The sequence below is a fragment of the Fusarium oxysporum genome, chromosome 12 (genome assembly GCF_000149955.1).
Source record: "Fusarium oxysporum f. sp. lycopersici 4287 chromosome 12, whole genome shotgun sequence".
Taxonomy (NCBI): domain Eukaryota; kingdom Fungi; phylum Ascomycota; class Sordariomycetes; order Hypocreales; family Nectriaceae; genus Fusarium; species Fusarium oxysporum.
The window spans coordinates 487242-506817 of record NC_030997.1 but is presented as its reverse complement, the minus strand read 5'-3'; the positions used below and the strand labels follow the sequence as shown (position 1 = coordinate 506817).

The 19576-nt window shown below is 48.4% G+C and overlaps 10 protein-coding genes across 11 annotated transcripts; 4 read left to right on the top strand and 6 right to left on the bottom strand.

The window, feature by feature from the left end:
- Positions 1-38: 38 nt before the first annotated feature.
- On the bottom strand, positions 39-1193 carry FOXG_13256 (uncharacterized protein). Its single transcript, XM_018393213.1, has one exon. The coding sequence runs from the start codon at positions 1052-1054 to the stop codon at positions 233-235; it is 822 nt and encodes a 273-aa protein (XP_018252434.1). The 5' UTR covers positions 1055-1193; the 3' UTR covers positions 39-232.
- Positions 1194-1834: 641 nt separating this feature from the next.
- Positions 1835-2617, bottom strand: FOXG_13255 (uncharacterized protein; the record flags this gene model as incomplete). Its single annotated transcript, XM_018393212.1, has 1 exon — positions 1835-2617. One exon carries the CDS (start codon positions 2615-2617, stop codon positions 1835-1837), a length of 783 nt encoding a protein of 260 aa, XP_018252433.1.
- A 493-nt stretch (positions 2618-3110) lies between these two features.
- Positions 3111-4664, bottom strand: FOXG_13254 (beta-glucosidase; the record flags this gene model as incomplete). Its single annotated transcript, XM_018393211.1, has 3 exons — positions 3111-3744; positions 3801-4087; positions 4140-4664. The coding sequence occupies 3 exons, from the start codon at positions 4662-4664 to the stop codon at positions 3111-3113; spliced, it is 1446 nt and encodes a 481-aa protein (XP_018252432.1).
- A 346-nt stretch (positions 4665-5010) lies between these two features.
- On the top strand, positions 5011-6771 carry FOXG_13253 (uncharacterized protein). The gene is made up of 2 exons (XM_018393210.1): positions 5011-5272; positions 5325-6771. The coding sequence occupies exons 1-2, from the start codon at positions 5121-5123 to the stop codon at positions 6703-6705; spliced, it is 1533 nt and encodes a 510-aa protein (XP_018252431.1). The 5' UTR covers positions 5011-5120; the 3' UTR covers positions 6706-6771.
- FOXG_13252 (uncharacterized protein) lies at positions 5390-8542 on the bottom strand. The gene is made up of 3 exons (XM_018393209.1): positions 8433-8542; positions 6981-8378; positions 5390-6924 (listed from the first exon to the last, which is right to left on the bottom strand). Exons 1-3 carry the CDS (start codon positions 8529-8531, stop codon positions 6751-6753), a joined length of 1671 nt encoding a protein of 556 aa, XP_018252430.1. The 5' UTR covers positions 8532-8542; the 3' UTR covers positions 5390-6750.
- A 1658-nt stretch (positions 8543-10200) lies between these two features.
- FOXG_13251 (uncharacterized protein) lies at positions 10201-11288 on the top strand (the record flags this gene model as incomplete). The annotated part of the gene is made up of 3 exons (XM_018393208.1): positions 10201-10492; positions 10628-10884; positions 10935-11288. The coding sequence occupies 3 exons, from the start codon at positions 10201-10203 to the stop codon at positions 11286-11288; spliced, it is 903 nt and encodes a 300-aa protein (XP_018252429.1).
- A 481-nt stretch (positions 11289-11769) lies between these two features.
- Positions 11770-13843, top strand: FOXG_13250 (uncharacterized protein). Its single transcript, XM_018393207.1, has 6 exons — positions 11770-12149; positions 12205-12455; positions 12507-12968; positions 13014-13285; positions 13338-13510; positions 13563-13843. The coding sequence occupies exons 1-6, from the start codon at positions 11844-11846 to the stop codon at positions 13677-13679; spliced, it is 1581 nt and encodes a 526-aa protein (XP_018252428.1). The 5' UTR covers positions 11770-11843; the 3' UTR covers positions 13680-13843.
- Positions 13542-15310, bottom strand: FOXG_13249 (pectate lyase). The gene is made up of 5 exons (XM_018393206.1): positions 14859-15310; positions 14639-14808; positions 14344-14588; positions 14142-14284; positions 13542-14091 (listed from the first exon to the last, which is right to left on the bottom strand). The coding sequence occupies exons 1-5, from the start codon at positions 14978-14980 to the stop codon at positions 13803-13805; spliced, it is 969 nt and encodes a 322-aa protein (XP_018252427.1). The 5' UTR covers positions 14981-15310; the 3' UTR covers positions 13542-13802.
- A 721-nt stretch (positions 15311-16031) lies between these two features.
- Positions 16032-17059, top strand: FOXG_21115 (uncharacterized protein). 2 transcript variants are annotated; one of them, XM_018401454.1, is made up of 5 exons: positions 16034-16100; positions 16149-16433; positions 16487-16548; positions 16599-16670; positions 16724-17059. In XM_018401454.1, the coding sequence occupies exons 2-5, from the start codon at positions 16335-16337 to the stop codon at positions 16803-16805; spliced, it is 315 nt and encodes a 104-aa protein (XP_018252426.1). In that variant the 5' UTR covers positions 16034-16100; positions 16149-16334; the 3' UTR covers positions 16806-17059. The 2 variants fall into 2 exon arrangements, with proteins under 2 accessions (XP_018252425.1, XP_018252426.1); XM_018401453.1 differs by having other exon boundaries at positions 16032-16433.
- Positions 17060-17197: 138 nt separating this feature from the next.
- FOXG_13248 (trypsin) lies at positions 17198-18845 on the bottom strand. Its single transcript, XM_018393205.1, has 3 exons — positions 18091-18845; positions 17843-18036; positions 17198-17793 (listed from the first exon to the last, which is right to left on the bottom strand). The coding sequence occupies exons 1-3, from the start codon at positions 18334-18336 to the stop codon at positions 17487-17489; spliced, it is 747 nt and encodes a 248-aa protein (XP_018252424.1). The 5' UTR covers positions 18337-18845; the 3' UTR covers positions 17198-17486.
- Positions 18846-19576: the final 731 nt, after the last annotated feature.

The window sequence follows — 19576 nt, the reverse complement described above, 5'->3', positions numbered from 1 at the left end:
TTACGATTAAAGGGCTGAGCTCAATTACATTTGATATTGGTTTGATCACTTGTTGCTAGCAAATGGCGAATTGTGTAGTAAAGAGTGGAAATACTCTCTGATATTTATAGCATTATATCGTATTAAGCATGAACTTGTAAACTGGTCGCCTCTGTATAGCCCCACCGTGGTATCGATCACTTTCCCTGCGTCCGCCGCTAGTCAAAAAATCCATCTCGTAGGTTGAACATCCTCAAGCGCGGTTGAAACCACCACTCTCCCGGATCCTGTTTAAAAACTTGAGAACAGCCGGTGTTACCTCCTCAGGCCTCTCCATCATAGGCGCATGTCCAACACCCTTGACAGCAACAACCTCGCCATCCTCAAAGTTCGACGCGACCCAGCGAGCTTCCTCAATAGGGTCAGTCCAGTCAGGATCGGCATCTCCATAGACAGCCAATACTGGAGCCTTGACTTTGCTGATGTACGGTGCGACAACAGCGTGGTCGGTAGATAGTGTAGCGTGGAATGCCTTCCAGCGACCAGGGCCTGTCAACATTGCGATGGTTCTGTCAACTCGCTCTTGAACCTTATCACCAAGACCGGGCCAGAGCTTAGGGGCATATGACTTCCAGATCATAGGGCCGATAGGCTGACGCATCGACAGGCGGAAGAGAGTAGCCACAAGCTTGCCAGTTCCGGGACGAAGGAATGCTCCCAAGAGAATAAGGCCAGCAACCTTTTCGGGATGGCTTCCAGCAGCAATCGTAGCAGCAGCACCAGATAGAGAAGCCCCGGCCAAGACAGCGGGTCCTCCACCGTAAGCATCAATCAAGGTAATGAGATCGTCAGCGGTGGCTTCGTCGCCATAGCGGTTAAAAGTAGTGCTACTATCGCCGTGACCTCGGAGATCAACCATAGCGACTCTGTAGCCAGATTGGCGAAGCTCGGTAGCCAGAGCGTCGTATGCGTCGCGAAAGTCTCCCATGGCGGGGGAGCAGATGACAAGCGGGCCTTCGCCAGCGATGTCAACGGCGAGCTTACCACCGTCTGTTTCAATAAATGTGACAGTCATTGTGAGTGTGATTGGTCGGTTATGTAGTAAGTGTAAGTAGAGAGAAGTTGTTGAGCGTTGCGAATTTTAGCCTGTAAGTCTTGAAAATGATGTATCTATGAGATTGTTGATGATGAATATTTCTAACCATAAGCAGGACAACACAAGATATTTATAGCCAGACTCGAATCCTTTCCACGAATGCTTGTGATTACTTCCGTGCCTCTGCGCTGCATTTTCGGGTCTGTAGGGCGAGCTTCGACCGATAATGCGATCAGACAAGACGTTGATTGGCTCGCACAGAAGCACGAGAAAATGCCGAAACTAACGCGAGACCAAAGGATTCGGCCGGACAGCTTTTGCTCTGTGTGATTGGTTATGTCAACTGTCAATGGCTCGGTCCTTCTATTTTCCGTTTCGGGGATCATTGCTTCGGCGTGATAAGATAAGGTCTGGCTTATCTTATCTCTTGCTTATCTTGACTGCAGGGTAGTGAATGTGATATTTTTGTGCTCTGGGACTTCTCGATAGCAACAGTGCCTCCAATGTAACTCTTTGTTCGATAACTTGTCTAAGATCATCTTAGTCCACATCAGCTTAATACCCTTACTTGCAGTTCTCGACATCTCTGCGAGGGCTATCTCACCCAACCGTTTACCTCCTTATGATCTTGGCGGTCTTGACGCAGATTGGCCGCACAATATCTTGACGCCAAATCTCGAGTCAATTTCCAGAACGTGTGAAAAGATGGTCTTCTTTAATGTGAGAGAAGATAATTACGAACATTTCTATTAATCAAGCTTAGATCCCAGGAAGTTTCAATCCCACCAATCTCTCACAAGCATCAACAACCCGTTCCTGCAACTCAACCTCACTACACTGAGGAGTGGGCTCTGCTAGCTTCCTCTTGGGCTCAAAATATCTCCCTGTCAAGCTTTGATCATAATCTCCCTCAGCCAGCATAACATATGTGTCAACTCCATCCTCCAGCTTATCTGGCCCATCCTCACCTCCAAGTTTCGTCGCAACCCAGCCTGGATGGACAGACATGACGGATGTGTTGTTGAAGCGCCTGGCGACTGCGTTTGCGAGCAATATGACATGAAGCTTTGAGTCGCAGTATGCGGGAAAGTCCTGGAATTGAGAGTTGCCTCGCTCGAGCCAGAAAATATCCTTGACGCTTGTATCGGCCTCGGCGTGTAATTGAGACGCTATGTAAATGAGTCTCTTGGGAGGTGTTAAGAGACAAGTGAGGATATAAGGCGCGAGCACATTCACGGCGGTCTGAGCTGGAATACCGGTGTCGGGAGTCTTCCGGAATGGTCCAGCCATCATGCCAGCATTATGAATAATTGCATCGAAGGTTCCGACGGCGTTGACTTCCTCGGCGAGCCTTTTTGTCTCCGAAACGAGTGTCAGATCCGCTGCAAAAGCACCAGCTGCCCCAGGACAATTTGCTTTGGCCTCTGCTGCGCGTTGAGCGTTGCGCGCATGAAGATAGACGGTATGATTGCGCTTGACAAGTTGCCGCGCAGCTTCAAGGCCTAAACCATCGGCGGAACCAGTAATGAGAATGCGAGCCATTTTTATAAAGTGAATTGAAAGTGAATCTAGTTGTTGAGCAAAAAGGTCATGGGTTTTCTTGTCAATTTGTAAGTGTATGTCAATGAGAATACGAGAAAATTCTTTGAAACTTGGCACCGAGCTCCGTGCCGCAAAAACGTCAACTACCGGAATTCCATATCCAGATTTACTCTTAGCGTCGTTCTTGAACCCGCCTCGAGGTGCAACCTCGGCGTTGCTAAGCTCGTTTCAGTTGACGATTTCCGCGCGAGTTGTGGATAGCGGATATACCGGACTTTGAACACGACCGGGAATGGGTCTGGCGGATGAAACCCAACGCCGAGATGCGGCTATGGGCCTGCCGGATCATTTTGCTCACCGAGATACATAGATAAGGGAACCTATATTCAAGATTGGCCTTGCGATGCATTGATGGTGTTTTCAGTATCTTGATGTACCATGTGGGCTCGATCTGATCACGGTCTTCTAATCGGTCATGTCTATCAGCTTTTATCTACAGCTTCAACTGACTTCCCTTCCGATGATCAACGAGCTGCCTCAACACCAACGCCGATTTCTTCGGCGTCCGCTCCAAAGTCTTGTAATCTGTAAAAGTCACTCCAAACCTTGGCCCATAGCCATCAGACCACTCAAGATTGTCCATCAACGACCACGCAAAATACCCCTCAACAACAGATCCATCTTCACCAACCGACCTTCCAATCGCGTCAAGATGATCTTCAAAATACTTGATCCTATACTCATCCTGCACAGATTCCTCGCGCGTCATCTTATCCTCCCCAGGGCAAGGACATCCGTTCTCTGTGATGATGATAGGTTTACCGTAAAGACGATATACCCGCGTGAGATGTTTACGGAAGAGGTCTGGGCAAGATCGGAGCCAGTGCAGACCACTTTCTAAACCGACAGGTTCGCCGGCCTTGTTGGTTTGGAGTTCGTCGAGGTTGCCGATGTAATCTGTGTCCGGTGCTGGAGAGGACTTGTGGCGTGCGAATTGGGAGGTATAGTAGTTCATGCCGTAAAAGTCACTTTCTGCTGAGCGAAGAAGTTTGAGATCATCGGATGTGAAATGTGGGAGGCGGTCTTTGAGCTGATCGCGCATGCACTTTGGGTAATCTTGTCCCAAGCTTCGCAAAGTTAGCATGTCATGAACAGAGAGCAAAGAAATCTGGACAAGGCTCACAAGATGGGGTTGGCAAACCAACCGATATGGAACTGCATCCGTCTCTCAGCAGCTTCACTGTCTCGCGGGTCGCTACTATCCCATGGCTCGTAGTAATCTCCATTCAATGAGATTCCTATTTGGCCTTTCTGTGATGGACGGAAGTCTTGGTTGTAGGCTGCGACAGCACGAGCGTGGCTCATGATGAGAGCCTTGCCAACGATCCATGGTTCCGTTGAGGTGTCACCTTCTGTCGACTGAGGATTGATACTGCTTCGCCCTGGAGCATTTCCTCCAGTCGCATAGCCCTAGAACGTATTGTCAGCAATTGACTGTTGTCTTCCCGAATGAACAACTTACGAATATCGAGACGATCCAAGGCTCATTGAGTGTAATCCAATGCTTCACCCGATCACCAAACCTCTCGTAACAAAGCCTCGCATATCTCTCGAAATCCTTTTGAGACTCTTCAACATCCAACCATCCACCATACCTCTCATGCAATGCCTGCGGTAAGTCCCAATGATAAAGCGTGACCCATGGCGTGATACCTCTCTTCAGACACCCGTCAATAACCCTATTATAGAAAGCAATACCAGCTTCATTAATAGCATCATCTCGTCCACCGAGAGGAATAACACGAGACCACGAAATCGAGAAGCGATACATATCAGATCCATATCTCTTTAAAAGATCAAGGTCTTCTTCAAGCCGGTGATAATGATCGCAGGCAACATCGCCATTTGCACCTTTTGTTCGTGTCGGTTCAAGATGGCAGAAGACATCCCAGATTGAAGGACCGCGACCATCTTCTGCGACGGCACCTTCAATCTGGTACGATGCCGTCGCGAAGCCAAGTTGGAAATCCTTTGGAAGAGAAGGCATTGTCGTCTTTTCCAATCAATAGTCAATATAGAATTATTGACCGAAAGAAGTTACAACTTCGGCATTCTTTATACCGTGGAATTACGGGCCGATAAGATAATACCCAACTCGTCGTTATTGTCGATCGCGGTGAAATTCGGTTGATCCGCTGAGTAGTTTCCCCGACGGTGAGGGGTTTCTTCGAATAGCGCGATGCTCTATTTCCCCGTTTCCCCGTAGCTTCATTGAGCAGACCATTCCCCACGGGGAAGTTGGAGGCTAAGTCGAAACGGGGCTTTTTCGCTGTAACCTTGGTCATGGCATGTTTCTGAACCGAATCTTTCTCTCTTCAGTGTTGCATTGTGTATATAAGTATGCTAGAGATCGCCGAGTTTATCACAAGACTGTAAACACATCATCAGCCAATCTTGACGACTCTTCTTCACCTAGTTTCACGGCAGCTGTAATAACGTCAACATGGCTCCGAGAGCGGCGCACGCCACTGAAGATATTCAGTCTCCTATTGACCTCACCACCGTTCCACCGTTTTGGAAACGCAAGAATGGCATTCTTTTGTACTTCTTGCTTACTTCTTCGCTGTTTGCCAGCATGGCTCTTGGCATTGACGGGTAAGTCCACTCCCAACCGGCAAGCCGCTACGCATACTGACTCATCGTGTAGCTCTATGACCAACGCCCTTCAAACGCTCGAGAGTTGGCAAGACCGTTTTGGCCATCCCACTGGCTCGAAACTTGGCTTCTTCGGTGCCTCCAACGCCATCGGAGGTGTTATACCGTTTATCTTCCTTGGTTGGATCAGCGATGTAGCCGGTCGTCGTGTCCCAACTGCGATGGGGTCGGTCATCATCATCGCTGGTGTCATGGTTCAACTCTTTGCGACCTCGCTCAATATGTTCATCGGCGGCAAGATTGTTCTCGGAATTGGCTCCTCGCTTATTCAAATGGGTGCTCCAGTCTTGGTCACCGAGCTCTCGCATCCCAAGGAGCGTGTCCAAATCACCACGCTTTACAACACCAACATTGTGCTGGGTTATGTCATTGGTGCATGGGCGACTTACGGGTGCTTTCGCATTCCCAACCAATGGTCATGGAAGCTCCCCACTCTGGTTCAAGTTGTTCCATCCGCATACCAGCTCATCCTCATCTTTTTCTGCCCGGAGTCGCCTCGTTGGCTGATCGCAAAGGGCAAGGTTGACAAGGCTCGGGAGATTCTGATCAAGTACCACGGTGAAGGCGATTCCGACAGCGAATTGGTCAAATTCGAATGTGCTGAGATTCAGCAAGTCATTGCTGAAGAAGCTGAGCAAAACATGACATGGAAGGAGTTCTTTTCATCTATCCCCAACCTCAAGCGCATCGCACTATGCTTCGCTACGGCGCTGTTCAGTCAGAGCTCTGGCAACCTGCTTGTCTCCAACTACTTGACACAGATTCTGAAAGACACGGGTATCGAGGCGGAGAAGGACATCACTCTCGTCAACGGCATGGTTACTCTCTGGCAGTACATCGTTGCTATCACCATGACTCTTCTGGTTGACAAGTTCAAGCGCCGCACTTTCTTCCTCGTGGGATCCGGTGGTGTTCTTGTCACGTTCATCATGTGGACCATCGCCGCCAAGCAGTACCTTGAGGGGTCCTTGGCGGGTGGGCGAGTCGTGTTGGCCTGCATCTTCCTATTTCAAGGCTTCTACACTTTCGGATGGACAAATCTGGTCGTTACTTATCCTCTCGAGATCGTCACATATCAGATGAGAGCCAAGACTTGGGCATTCGTACTGCTCACTATTCAGGTCTCCTCTATCTTTGGTGGCTACGTCAACCCGATTGGCCTGGAGGCTATTGGATGGAAGTTCTACATCTACTACTGTGTCTGGGTCGCTATCATCTTCTTGGTCGTCTACTTCTTCTTCGTTGAGACATCTGGACCTACGCTGGAGGAGCTTACGTATCTGTTTGAGGGGAAGGATGCGAAGCAGGAAATGGTCAAGGAGATTGAGGTTAAGAAGGAGGAACATGACTTCATTCATGAGAAAGGAGTCTGAAGGGCATCATGAAGGTGGCAAATATGACAGTAATATTACAAAGACTTAGTGTATCAATGAAGAAGTATTTCGCAATGCATCGGAGGCTTTGGAGTCCAGTCTCGTGAGCAGATCAAGAAGGACTGCAAAATCACTGCGAGCTCTCGCGGCAATTGGTGAGGAGCCATTTCTGTGAATGATCTCCAGAAGACTCGCACCAGTGAGTCGTATCTTCTCGACCTTGGTAGGGACATCTCATTAGCTTCATTAATTACTTGGTGTGTTAGTGGACTTACATAGGGTTCACCATTCACTTGGAGTGACCAAAACGGAGCTTCTTGGATCACCCTCAGCATATCTCTTGCAATTTCCGTCTTGCGCAAATCCGAGTGCCCGATGTCCGATTTATAATACGGAAGATTCTCCAACTTTTGTGTTATCACCATTCTTAGACAATGGATAGAGACTTGAAGATTAGCGCACTGGATCAGGAATTGTTTGGTGGTTTCCCTGGACTCATCCGCCAAGGCAGCGAACGTATACGACTGCAGATATGGTGGTAGATCATCAAGACAGGTGATGAAACGGACATAAAGAGCGTCCAGCCGATCCTTTTCTTGCGCGCTGATCAGCGGTTGAAGATTCGACATGCTGAGATCTTGTTGGTTTCGGTCCTGCATTAGTCGCAACTCGAGGAGCAGATCAGATGCATTCTGCCAGAGTCTTAGATTGGCGTTGAAGCCTTCAATGCATGTAATCCGCACGACATCAGAATTCGTGACGAGATTACCAGGCGAGAGAACCGGAGCTTCATCTTCAATGCCAGAAGGATAGGACGTGGTTATTCCAGACTCGAATGAGAATTTGTGGATCGTGATGGGTCGGTTGTTCAGTATCGCAGCTGATTTATCGCCCATATACACAATCCAGAAAGCTCGACGTCGCAGCTCAGCTTCAATCGGTTGCAAGCCCTCAAGCGAGGTTTCGAGGTTCAATTGCATAACCTGCGCAAGTCGCGTGGCTTCTCCAAAGATGTGCCACGAATACTTGGGCTTTCCCGCTGCATGAAGACAATTCGAGTGAAAGTAGCGAATTGTGATTGAGTTCGCATTCGGATTCTCCAACTCCGCTTCAAGATATTGATTCAAGCACGATCTCGAAGCATTGAGAAAAATATCCGCTACGGATTGACCTTCTGGGAATAAATCTTTCGGTAATAAAAAGGCTGCTTCGGCGCAAACAGCAGTGATCAAAGTAAACGTCGTCTCCGGCCAAAGCTCCAAAACCCCAGTACTAAAATTCTCAGAAGGGTACTGCCCAAAGTACGAAAGCGAGTCCCTCAAACTCGGCTCATGAACCAACGGGGTAAGCGGGTAAAGATACTCAAAAAAGAGATCAAAGCATCGCGTAACAAATTGCTGCAGATCATTCGTAATGAACGCTAGCGCTCGCGATAAATTCTGCCAGCGCTGGTGACTCGTTACATCACCGCTAACCATCAAAGGCGGCGAGAGTCCGAGATCGACAGTGTTGGTTTCCCATTGTGACGATTGGGGAGGCGGTAATTCCGCTGTGGAACCGGCAGATTTTCTGGAGCGGATCTTGGGGCCGCGACGGGCGAGGGGGAGATTGAAGGTGCATTGTGTGCCTGACTCCCTGCAGCTCGTGCAACGCTCGCCTTCTGTAAAGTCGCACTAAGAATCCGTCAGTGAGTGAGTTTCGCCGATGGGCGAGGAGAATAGACTTGCCTTTGCTTTTCGCCGACGACAGCGGTCACAGGCTCTGTTCTTTTGGGCTGGCGTGTTCGTACCGGGGGATTGAGGGGAATCTGGTGTGGGGCTTGTCATCGTAAGAGATTGAAGAGGCAAAGAATGGAAGGATCAAGACGGGGAAATGCAGCGGTAAAATACTTAGGTTTTTCTTGTGAGGTGACTTTTCTCCGTGTCGATCTATTCCTCTTTCTGCTTGTCACCCGACAAGCGGGGTTGAGTCTGGGGAAAGAAACCATTTCTGTCTTGATCTAAGGTCACCGAGCCTTCTTTGTCAAGCTAAAAGATGGCACAGAGTATGAACATGGTGTCTGAGTGGTGAAGAGGGAGGATGCCACAAGGCTACAGACAATAGGAAAGATGGTATGCGTTCAACAGCCTAGATATCACATAATTAATATCTTATAAATACTATTAATACCTACCTTAAACCAAAAGCCCTTTTACTATAAAGTGCTATACGCCTAGTAAAGATAAGAATTAAAATCTATACCAAGGACTTCAACTGGGGATGCATAACGAGCCAGTGCAATGCTGTGCAGTGCGTCAGCGACGTCAAACGTGACATCAAAGTTTAGGTCAGGAACGTAACCCGGCCACCACAGAAACAGACCGAATTAAGAAGACACGACCGACTCATCAGTACAGTTGGTATGGAAATCAGATTCCTTCTACACAGGAACGCAGTAAGCTGCTCGATCCCAAGTGCAAGACAACTACTCACCTAGAAAGCAGTTCGATTCTTAGTTTTGTCCTTGAACATGAATGCATATATGGCCTTTGTACGTCTGTCGGTATGTTCACCTGGATGGCGGCGCCACAGCTATGCGTATGCATGCGTGTTCCACCACCCAAAGCAAGAACAAAGGCTGTCAGTCATATCTCTATACAGACATTATAACTCCCTTCTCTCGTGTGACGAGACAGACACCCATAGCTACCTTACCTTGTTGTAAAACACTTGGTAACTGTTTTCTACTCGCTTGGCACCTACCATAAGAGATTCCACTTCATTAAGGCACTGAACTGCACTGCACTGCACTGCACTGAACTGAACTGAACTGAACCTCGACAAATCATATTTCAGCTTGTTGAGTTTGCCACTGTTCATGACCTGCCTCAGAGAGGGCGCCTTCACTTCCTGCCTCCCTCAGCGGCCTTTCACCTCCTGAGCGCGAGCTCGGCCTGTTTTCACATGCAGCGTATTAGCGAGGACAACTCTCAGACATCTACTCTTTCGTGCTTTGCCTCTCCAACTTTCCTTATCCTACCACCTCTTCTTTTTCTTTTCATTAGGAAGGGCTTCTTGTTTCTGCGCTGCAAATAACGCCGCCTGGAGAGTGTTTGTTTACCCAACGTCAAGTCAAGCATACCCTTCCTTTACTCACCGATGCCGTGCCTTGTTAACATCAACCGCAGAACTGACCGTCGGGCTCTTCTCCTTCAACGCGTCCACTTCCTTGGTCCACTTACTCCCCGAGAGGAGGCTGCAGGCGTCAAGTATCCGAGCTTCATTCACCGTTGCCCAGCACCAACCTTTCATCTGCTCAGCATTTAGCGCAACCTTACCTTACCTTAGACACCAATCCCAGTGCTCCTTGTAAACGCCTGCCAAAGTACGAAAACGATTTTTCAATCTCTAGGAACAAACGCGTTCCCCTTCTCAGAGATCTAGATTGATCAACGCAGGCCCTCAAACACCATTTTCCCCGCCTTTCGCAGATTTCGCGTTTGCAGCAACACCTCAATGAATAACCAACGGGATATAGACTTGGCGCCTTTGTCAAGCTCCAACAACGTAGAGAATGGCGATTCTCAACGAGGTGCTCTTTCTTGTTCTCCTCCATCCTCGGAGGACTCTCCCATCCGTCATCTTCTCGAACATCATCAACGATTCTTGACAGATGCTCACGCGCCTACCTTCGCTTCATTTCATCTGTCCTCACAACATTTTGACACGTACGAGGCGGAAATCTCCCGACTCTTTCGCCGCTACGACTATGATCGAAACCGCGCTACCATCACCATCAGAATGCCCAGTCAGACTCATAATGGCTTCTTGCACAAGCTGCTCCTACGTCTCCAAGACTCCATCCCCAGAGAGTTGAACATTGAATGCCAGCTTGGATCCGATGTGGCGCTCTAGGAAGACGAACACAAAGGTGATGGCGCAGGGGCCCAAGCCCCCAAGAAGACCTGGAGCCGTCAGCCTGACCTCCAGATTGGTGAGTGGAACACTCAGTTCCCTGGTTGTGTAGTCGAGGTCGCGTGCTCCCAATCGAGCGCCAATCTTGAGCCACTCGCTTACGACTACTTTTCCAATACCAGCTTTGGGGTTCAGCTCTTCATCTTTGTTGATATCAAAGAGAATGCACGAATTTCAGTCTTGCGGGGCAATGCTGGTGTGGTTACTTGGGGTATGCAGCAGGTGGTAAGTTACCTTTCGCAATTAAAAGGATTCAATTGCTCAGACTTTCACAGGAGTTCCAGACTGCCGATAAACACCCAGCCAACATCAATCTGGCTCTTGAGCTCAACGTAAAGGACTTTGTTCTGAGCACAGAAGTAGGCCAGTACCCAGACCTTGCCATTCGTATTCCTTTCCAAGAGCTGCACGAAATGCTGCGTCAGGCACGAAGAGACAGCCTGGTCAAGAAGGGGCGTGGCGGCAACATCCGCCGGCCAAACAAGTTTGATGGCGAGATGGTACTCCCTGCCAACTTCCGAACAACAAAAGATCCTGTCGTAAAAGGAGACGGGCAGTTCAATGGCAACCAGACCACTGATGAAGTCACAGAGCGACAGGGAGCCTACGGTTTCAGGCCCCGGGAGTGATGATGGAATTTCCCTGTAGAGGTGAGGAGCAGGTTGGCGATAAACAAAATGGATGTACATTCAGCAGCAGAGAAGATCGAGACGGACAGAGAGATAGAAGCGCTTGACTTTGGAGCGCCTTGACTACACAATAACACATGGCTTTGGAATGCTATATCTGCTCTGTGCCCTCTTGATGTTATTCTAGCCCAGAAACTCCGCCCCCGTTTCTAGCGTGGCGCGTCACAAGTTGAATTCGGCGTAGGGCTGGTTATTGCAAAGAATTGGAAGACAGAGAGTATTGAGACGGGGAAATGGAGATTTAAAATTGATTTTCTGTTCCAGTGATTCTCCGTTTCTCCGTGAAGATCCATTCCTCTTTTGCTGGAAGCGGGGTTGAGTCTGGGGAAAGAAACCTTGTTTGTGAACCAAAGACGTACCAAGGTCGGCATTGGCTCATCCAAGATCCTGGCAAATTGTTGTGCAAGTCATCATTTCCCATTATATAAGGACAGCCTCGTCATTATCTTTGCCCCTTCAATCAGCATCGAGACAGCATACGCAACTCAGTCACTCATGATGAAGTCCTCGCTAAGCTCTGTTTTGGCTGCATTAGCCCTATCTTTACCACTGGCAGCAGCCTCACCTCAATACTCCAACCCACAGGCTCCATCTTGTCGCTTCGGCCTTGAATGGTCGCAAAAGGACGTCCTTCAACATACCGACGACTTCATCTGGGATCTTCTCTACTGGGAAGGTAAATTTCATCAAAACGATGTAGCCTACAATACTCAAAATGGCATGTCCTATGATGGAACCCAGCTTGATTGGAAGACTGGCAAGCGCACTAAGAAGCATACGTTCAGTGCAGCCAGCAAGGAGGTCAGTCATGCTACGGTCCCGAATACCGAACACCTTTACTAACAGTGTGATTTAGGCACTGCAAATCATGCTCTACGCCCAGGCTATCTCTGGGTCTAAGGAAGCTGCCCGCTTCTTGACCCCGGATAATCTCAAGGCTGCACCAGGCTTCGCTGCGTCAATCATGGAGACAAAGCTCAAGACTTATAGCCAGTTCAACCAGACATATCCCGGCTTCGGTGGCTTTCTCCCATGGATCAAGACTGACACCACGACCATCTCGCCTCAAGATGGCTGGGACGATCGTGTTCCCGGCTTAGACAATGGGTAAGCAGTGTTTCTCTAGCTTTCTCATCTTAGCTAATGACTTGTTTTTAGAGAGCTCATCTGGGCAGTTTACGCCAGCATCGAAGCCCTCCAGAAGCAGTCCAACCCCAAGTTCCACAAAATCGCCGACGGATGGCAGGCCTGGCTCAACTACGTCGCTTCAACTGCCCCCAAGATCTTCTACATCGGCAAAGGGAAGGTTTGTGCTGTTACAGCAATCGGCGACCAGACACTCCCTGTCAATGACAAGAAGCAGTCGTATAAGTGCGAGTCGGAGACTTATCTCGATGACCCTTATGAAGGAGAGCTTTTGACTTACTTCTTCCAATTCTTCACTGATCTGTCCACGAAGGATAAGCAGACGCTTTGGGAGTACAAGAGAGCCAAGTTGGAGAAGGCTGAGTATAACAAGGGTGGCGTTGGTCCTATCACTGTTCGCAAGGGTTTTTGGTTCTCTAGCCATGAGATTTGGAACCAGCTTGAGTTGCCATACCACGACGTTGACATTGTCAGGTAAGTATCATCAGTCGTCTCAGAAATCTAAAGCTAACCGTTTAGCCGCCTCTTCAAGAACGGCGAACGTGCTCGAACTTGCAACTCGGTAGTCACCAAGACCCCCGGCCTCTACGCCTCCGTCAACAACTCTACCGATCCCAAGACAGACGAGATCATCGGCTACATCTCACCCGCCGGTATTCCCTCTATTGCAAGCCAAAAGGATCAAGAGCTCGATGTCATCACTCCTTATGGTGTCTTCCCTGTTGTATTGTTCGACAAGGCTGTTGGCTTGGCTTGGTGGAGGAACATGATCGTTGGAAAGAAGATGCAGAGTAAGACTCATAGTTATCACATTGGACACGATCGCTGACAATAGTGCAACAGATCCTTATGGCAGCACAGAGTCCACCCGCGTCGACGGCAAGGGTGTTTCAGCACTCGTGACCTGGGATAGTAAGGTCACTACTGTACTCTCCCTCATGAATGGTGTTGTGGATCTTGTTCGTGAGCGAATGAAGTCTGATGGCATCTACAACGAGTTCCTAAAGATTACAGAGGCAAGCTCTCCAAGACGTATTATTAATTTCTGTGCTAACAAGATGTTTACAGCGTGAGCATGTTCGGGTGTTTGGTAATAAGCTCAAGGGCGAGGATATCGAGTTCTGTCTGCCCAAGAACAAGGTTCCCGACGCAGGGCTCAAGGACTTCACAACCTGCCAGAAGTGAATGGGACATAATGTATTGAGATCGAAGAAGGCCTTTGTATAGATATAGCGATTACTATACAAGTAATGGGGGAGTAGACCTAGTGTGACCTCCAAAGATCTTTCCCTCGTCCATGAAGCTCGTTTAGAAGCTGAGCTTCTGACCTGCCTGTCCCGGAACTGTTGAAGCAACCTTTCCGGATCCCAGAAGTGTGAACTGATACGGAATCTTGCTTGAGCTCAGCGTTCCCTTCGGAGCAGTATTTTGACTCTCACCGCCGAGAACTACGTCTTCTGCAGCAACATATCCGACCTCAGAGCTTGACTCGCTGAAGATAGCCTTCTTTCCAACGTTGGTGAACACAGATGATTGGATAAGAGCCTGGGCACCCATGCGGCTGTTGAGACCAGTGTCCATGGTATCATAGTACTGACTATAGGCTGTTTAGTGGCAAGTCAAAATCGAAGCTACTGGGAAACGTACTTGAAGATATGTGCCGTGCCAAAGCGAAGAAGAGGACCTCGGCTTCTGACGTTGTTGAAGTGGTTGTTGGCGTATGTAACGCGCAGGGTACCAACGTCCTCAGCTGCGTTCTTATCGGAGTGTCCTACGAGTGATCCCTTGGACTAATGAACAGTTAGCCAGATCTCCTTAAAAGTTTTAGATAAGAATGGGGATTACTCACGTGGTCATGGAAGTAGGTATAAGAGATGGTAACCCAGTCAGCAGCATGCGACAGATCGACCAAGCCATCATAGAAGTCTTTATCGTCGCCTCTAACAGCAGATAGATCACAATGATCAACCCAGACATTGGTCGATTTCTGGATGGTGATCGCATCACCGTAGTCAGCTTCAACCTTGGAGATCTTCATGTTGCGGACAATGACGTTCTTCTGTCCGTTGATGGTCAAACCAATGCCGGTAAGGGCTAGACAAAGCCGTTAGTACTACACCTATGAAAAAACACTGTTGACCTACAGCTACCGGTCTTCCCAATGATGGACTTGTTCGAGGTAACTTGAACCTTGGCTGCGCCAGAGATACTGCCCTGCACCAAGATGACGGAAGGGCCATCAGCTGCGGCAGCAGCGGTGAGCTCAGCGAGGGTCTTCACAGTGACTTGAGCAGCACTGCCGCCTCCAGTGGTACTATGCGCGTCAGGTGCCGGAGATATGAAGCTATACCTTGCTTGACTCACCCTCCATTCTGAGTACAGTAGCCGATGTTACACGGATCGTTTGCCGCAACTCTGGCTTGGAGGTTGGCACCAGGCGCTGCCGTGGCGAGGCCAGAGAGAAACAAAATATTAAGGAGTCTCATTCTGAAGAGAAAGGTTGACAGAGTTCAATGATTCTTGGGGATGCGGTGGGAAGAGACATCGCTGGGATGTTCAGGAGGTACTGGGTTTTAAATATAACTTCACATCCACACAAACCGTGATCGTGGTGATCTACAAGTTTCGGACTGCACAGTTACCCCCAATGTACATCTATTCTCCCTTCGAATTGACTATTTCATGAGTCGTTATGTTTCAGCAATAGGATGTAGATATTTGGACAAGCTATGCTGATTGGTGGAAGATGTCGACGAGATCTTCCGTTCGTCGATGTGTTCCCCCAAAGTTAACGCAAAACACTAACTGCGGTCTGCATTTCCTGTAAAGAGCCTGGAAATAAGGCTGCTCTTGTGGTATTTGATGAGTTGCTTGAAGAAGGGACAGTTACATCACTCGGAAGTCTTTCCTCCGCATAACTGAATCGGGATCTCGATTGTGGGGTAATGGGGGTTTGACATGGCTTGGCGTAGTTGAAGGCTGATGATGAGGCGCGAGATTCACAAATTTAGAGATATTGTCAGTTCAGAACCATTAGGTCTATTTGTGGTGGTCATCTTGGGTGAAGCATATTGCATTTGATAGTTGTTTGGACTCGTGGCCCTTTCATTGAGGCATATTACCGGGTTGGAGACTGAGATAACATCAATGTACCGGTATATAAACATTTCCGAGGCCAATAACCATGGATGATGCTTTGCATGGCGCATCTTTCTAGATTATATGCGAGAGCTATGACAAGCCCGTTCCAAGTTGTGAAGTCCTTATCCTATCTACCGTTGAGCTCTTATCTAATCTTATCGATCTGACTTGAGACTGATTGCCAGGTGTTGGTGTTGTGAGCTGGCTGGCAACCGGCTGGCTCCTTGAACCAGCGAGACCAATCCAGGATGCTGCCTGGTCATAAGATTCGGCATGATCACATGTGTTTAGGCTTTCATTCGGCTGCCGACCATGCTACCATCTGTCGATCATCACGCCGAACGATGTCTTCCAGGCGTTCATCCGGGTGCATCAGCCGACAACTAACGCAGGTCACTCCCATCCATCACCTCAATCACCAGCAACCATTATTGTCCAATACCTTCCCCTAAAGCCAAGCTCATAGTGCGCGACTTATCTATCAAGTGGGTGGCTCACGCTTATCGTTGATAGGCTTTCCCCGCAGCCAAGCTTAAGTCAATTAGGATCTTTTGTTGGCGTGTAATCCCTGTCATAAACGCATCATCACCTTCCCAATTCGAGAATCTCCGAAGATAGTCGAATGCTTAAAGGTTATTTAACTGGCCGATATACCACGTCTTACTTCTGCATGTTTCTGAGTGGAACTTATCGATACTGATGCTTTTATCAACATATCACGTCGTGCCAATCACTCTCGCTGCTTGTGCTGCGCTTTTGAACGTCCCAGCAGTTTTAGCAGCCATGGCGGACCGAAAGGTAAACAAGATATAATTTGCTGAGAAGACATGTTCCTCAATAAGATACTATAGGCCATCGTTTACGACTTCGAGAAGTTGGAGGACTATCAGCAGAGGAATGAAACCGTGCTTGAGTAAGTGATGCAACGTCAACAACAGGCTCCCAAGCTTACCACAATATCAGTATCGTCAAAAAGGACACTGGTGTCGACTTTTGGAGGCAGACACGAACGATTCCTCCCACTTCCTATCCTCCGTAAGTATGGCTCTCCTTTATGCTACGCCAGAGCTGACGTGCCTTGATGGCAGACCGATGACTTTGGAGGCTATTGAGAAGCTGAAGGAAGTCAAGGGAGTTATTGTAAAGGATGTTCCTACTGAGGAACTTTAGTTTATGGACTCTTCAGTTGTTTCACAAAAGAGTATTTTTTCGGCAGACTGATGACTGTAGTTATACTTATCTATAAATTGTATCCTGTTGGTTTTCGGCTCGTATATGTCTATTGAGGGGTCGACCTGAACACCTCACTGTATGCACAATTTGTTTTCCCTTTTCTTTTATCGTGTCAATGTTGATTATCTCACATCATTCTTCAAATATTCAACGCTGATGCCGTCTTAGTTTAACAACCCTTCATATGCAGATACTTGACTGATTGCTAGCCATAAGGTAAAACTTTGGGCTGCCAACATAGATAATGAGGAAACGATATTCATGTTCATAATACTTCATAGACAGAAGGTTTCCAAGTCAATCCATCATTCTGGGTTACTGTACACGACTCGCAGACTGACATCAAGGTAGGTAGGTCGGGGAACATAACAGCCTTGATTTTCTTTTTATCCTACTAGACATTTCACATTGCTTCTATCGAAATGAATATTTCCATCGAATTTCATATTCAATTTGGGCTATCTAGATTGCTGTATTACGAGCAACCAGGACTAAGATCCAACTGAAACCAACTCATATCTTCTTAACTCGCTGAAACCTATTTCTCAAACAGGTTTCGTATCCAGGCCTCAAGCTAGAGAATATCCAAGGAACATCTCGGCGCTTACAACAAGGTATTTAAGCGTAGGTGTCAATGAAAGAGCGGAGGGCACCAACGCTGGCATAGACACCAGAGTAGTTGGGTCGGGCACATCCGTTACCCCAAGAGACAGCACCGATAAGAGTGTTGGAGCTGTCGACGATGGGGCCGCCGCTGTCACCCTGGCAAGAGTCCTTACCGCCGGAAGAAACACCAGCACAGAACATCTGGTTGGTGATGGCAGAGGTGCCGTACTGAGCTCGGCAGGTAGCACGAGAGACGATAGGGACAGTAACCTTCAGAAGGTTGACGGGAGTAGAGCTGCCGCCCTCAGAGGTAGCGCCCCTGGATGAGAGTTAGCATATATTATCTCAAATGTCAGAGAACGACTTACCAGCCAGCAACTGTGGCAGAAGATCCAGCGACAGGGTCAGAGCCGGAAGCAGCCAGGCGAGCATAGCCGATGTTTCCGCCGGAGGGGATGGAAGTAGAGAGCTTCAGAATAGCAAGATCGTTGTTGTTTCCGCTGTAGCTAGGGTGAACTCTGACGGAGGAAAGCGACGAGGTAACACCACCAGAAGTGCGAGACTGTCAAAGAGGTTAGTGAGGCCGCTCCTATCCCCCAAATCGTAGAAGACTTACCAGACTGCCAGCACGAATCTGGAAACCGCTCTGAGCGTATCCGGAAACGCAGTGGGCAGCAGTCAAGACGGTGTTGGCGTTGAGGAGAGAACCTCCACACCAGGGGCCACCGTTGCGGCTGATGCTCACGATGAAGGGGAAGTCGCCAGCGCTGGCAGAAGTGCCGCCAACGATGTTGGGGATCTCCTGAGGAGCGGCAGCAGCCAGGGGAGCAACAAGTGCAACGACGGAAGCGAACTTGACCATGGTGAAGAGATAGATATCCAAGAGAAGAGAGTTGAAGAGTGAAGAGTGGTTGATGATAGACTACTTCGAATAGCCCATCATCATCCTTTTATATTCGAGAATCAAACATAGCTATGGATGTTGTTGTGCTTTCTTACCTGCCTCTCTGGTTACTATCCCGCGATAAGCTTGCTTGGTTGTATCTTCGGACTTTGCGAATAGGCGGACCTGCCTTTCTGGTACTAAGCTCCGTTGTTCCGTAGTCTAGTTCGGCATTTAGAAGAAGCATTAACCTTATCATGCTCCCGTGAAAGTGATCGGCATATAAGGCCCTTGGCAGCAGGGGTCAGTATCCCGATGAGGAAAGTCGATAACTCTATCGCCAATAACACTGTGGATATGACGGATAAATAGGACGAAAGGTCAACATTGGACGAAAAAGAGCTTCAAGATGAATATAATTATGAAGCTGGTGAGAGTCATCGAAGAGCTGATCTACAGCGTGTCTTTGATCGGCCTATCCCCCCAAGATCTACGATTAATGCCGAAGGATCATCGCGTCAGCATTCTACAGACCAACCGGAGTTATTTAGCCCGAGGAATCGCCAAGCATCAAAGCGCATCTGCACTACTACTCTGGGCGGGGTTCACTGCTATAATTCGGTCATGCGCCATCAATCACAATGGCCCAATATTCTGAAACTGGAAACTACATAGAACTTTTGTAGCCACCACCACGCAATAGCAGCCCTGCGATAACGCACGCATCGACCTGCATAGGATACACCTCTGTGGCCAGTCTGTCGCCTAGTTTCTAGATGCACCTATTGCATTGCTGATGCCAATACCTGTTGCATCCTATTCCATCCCCTACCTTCCAAACATAGCATCTATCTCCGTCTTATCTTTTCCGTCGATCCTACTAGGTCTAATATGAAGGCCTTCTCGAATGATGCGGGATATTCTCCCGCTATTGCTTACTAGTTCAGCTTGTAGATCTTCGCGAAGAGATGCCCTGATCTAGAGCTGAGGTAGATCACTTTTGGAAGGTACTTTTGATTGGAGAGCGCGTAAATCAAGTTTCGAGAGGTGCTAGACGGACTTTGCATAGTTTGAAAGAGGAAGGACGTGAAGATGGGTGAAGTTCATGATCTGATGCTCACCGTATCTTTGAAGGATCGATATGTCGTGTCGGAAGTCTCCACTGTTGAATGTTTGTAAGAATTCCGCTCTTTGGTCAAAGTTCCTCCGAAGGGCTTTG

Excerpts from the sequence above, each read along its gene's own strand:
- FOXG_13249 (XM_018393206.1), bottom strand. The coding sequence starts at position 14,980 with ATGAGACTCCTTAATATTTTGTTTCTCTCTGGCCTCGCCACGGCAGCG. Across the intron at positions 14,589-14,638 it reads CATTGGGAAGACCGGTAGCT|CCCTTACCGGCATTGGTTTG; the intron begins GTAGGTCAACAG and ends GGCTTTGTCTAG. Across the intron at positions 14,285-14,343 it reads ATACCTACTTCCATGACCAC|TCCAAGGGATCACTCGTAGG; the intron begins GTGAGTAATCCC and ends ACTGTTCATTAG.
- FOXG_13250 (XM_018393207.1), top strand. The coding sequence starts at position 11,844 with ATGATGAAGTCCTCGCTAAGCTCTGTTTTGGCTGCATTAGCCCTATCT. Across the intron at positions 12,150-12,204 it reads TCAGTGCAGCCAGCAAGGAG|GCACTGCAAATCATGCTCTA; the intron begins GTCAGTCATGCT and ends AGTGTGATTTAG. Across the intron at positions 12,969-13,013 it reads CACGACGTTGACATTGTCAG|CCGCCTCTTCAAGAACGGCG; the intron begins GTAAGTATCATC and ends CTAACCGTTTAG.
- FOXG_13256 (XM_018393213.1), bottom strand. The coding sequence starts at position 1,054 with ATGACTGTCACATTTATTGAAACAGACGGTGGTAAGCTCGCCGTTGAC.
- FOXG_13248 (XM_018393205.1), bottom strand. The coding sequence starts at position 18,336 with ATGGTCAAGTTCGCTTCCGTCGTTGCACTTGTTGCTCCCCTGGCTGCT. Across the intron at positions 18,037-18,090 it reads AGATTCGTGCTGGCAGTCTG|TCTCGCACTTCTGGTGGTGT; the intron begins GTAAGTCTTCTA and ends CCTCTTTGACAG. Across the intron at positions 17,794-17,842 it reads TCTGCCACAGTTGCTGGCTG|GGGCGCTACCTCTGAGGGCG; the intron begins GTAAGTCGTTCT and ends ACTCTCATCCAG.
- FOXG_13252 (XM_018393209.1), bottom strand. The coding sequence starts at position 8,531 with ATGACAAGCCCCACACCAGATTCCCCTCAATCCCCCGGTACGAACACG. Across the intron at positions 8,379-8,432 it reads GTCGTCGGCGAAAAGCAAAG|TGCGACTTTACAGAAGGCGA; the intron begins GCAAGTCTATTC and ends ACGGATTCTTAG. Across the intron at positions 6,925-6,980 it reads AAGTGAATGGTGAACCCTAT|GTCGAGAAGATACGACTCAC; the intron begins GTAAGTCCACTA and ends GTCCCTACCAAG.
- FOXG_21115 (XM_018401453.1), top strand. The coding sequence starts at position 16,335 with ATGCTTTTATCAACATATCACGTCGTGCCAATCACTCTCGCTGCTTGT. Across the intron at positions 16,434-16,486 it reads CAGCCATGGCGGACCGAAAG|GCCATCGTTTACGACTTCGA; the intron begins GTAAACAAGATA and ends AAGATACTATAG. Across the intron at positions 16,671-16,723 it reads CCTCCCACTTCCTATCCTCC|ACCGATGACTTTGGAGGCTA; the intron begins GTAAGTATGGCT and ends CCTTGATGGCAG.
- FOXG_13253 (XM_018393210.1), top strand. The coding sequence starts at position 5,121 with ATGGCTCCGAGAGCGGCGCACGCCACTGAAGATATTCAGTCTCCTATT. Across the intron at positions 5,273-5,324 it reads ATGGCTCTTGGCATTGACGG|CTCTATGACCAACGCCCTTC; the intron begins GTAAGTCCACTC and ends CTCATCGTGTAG.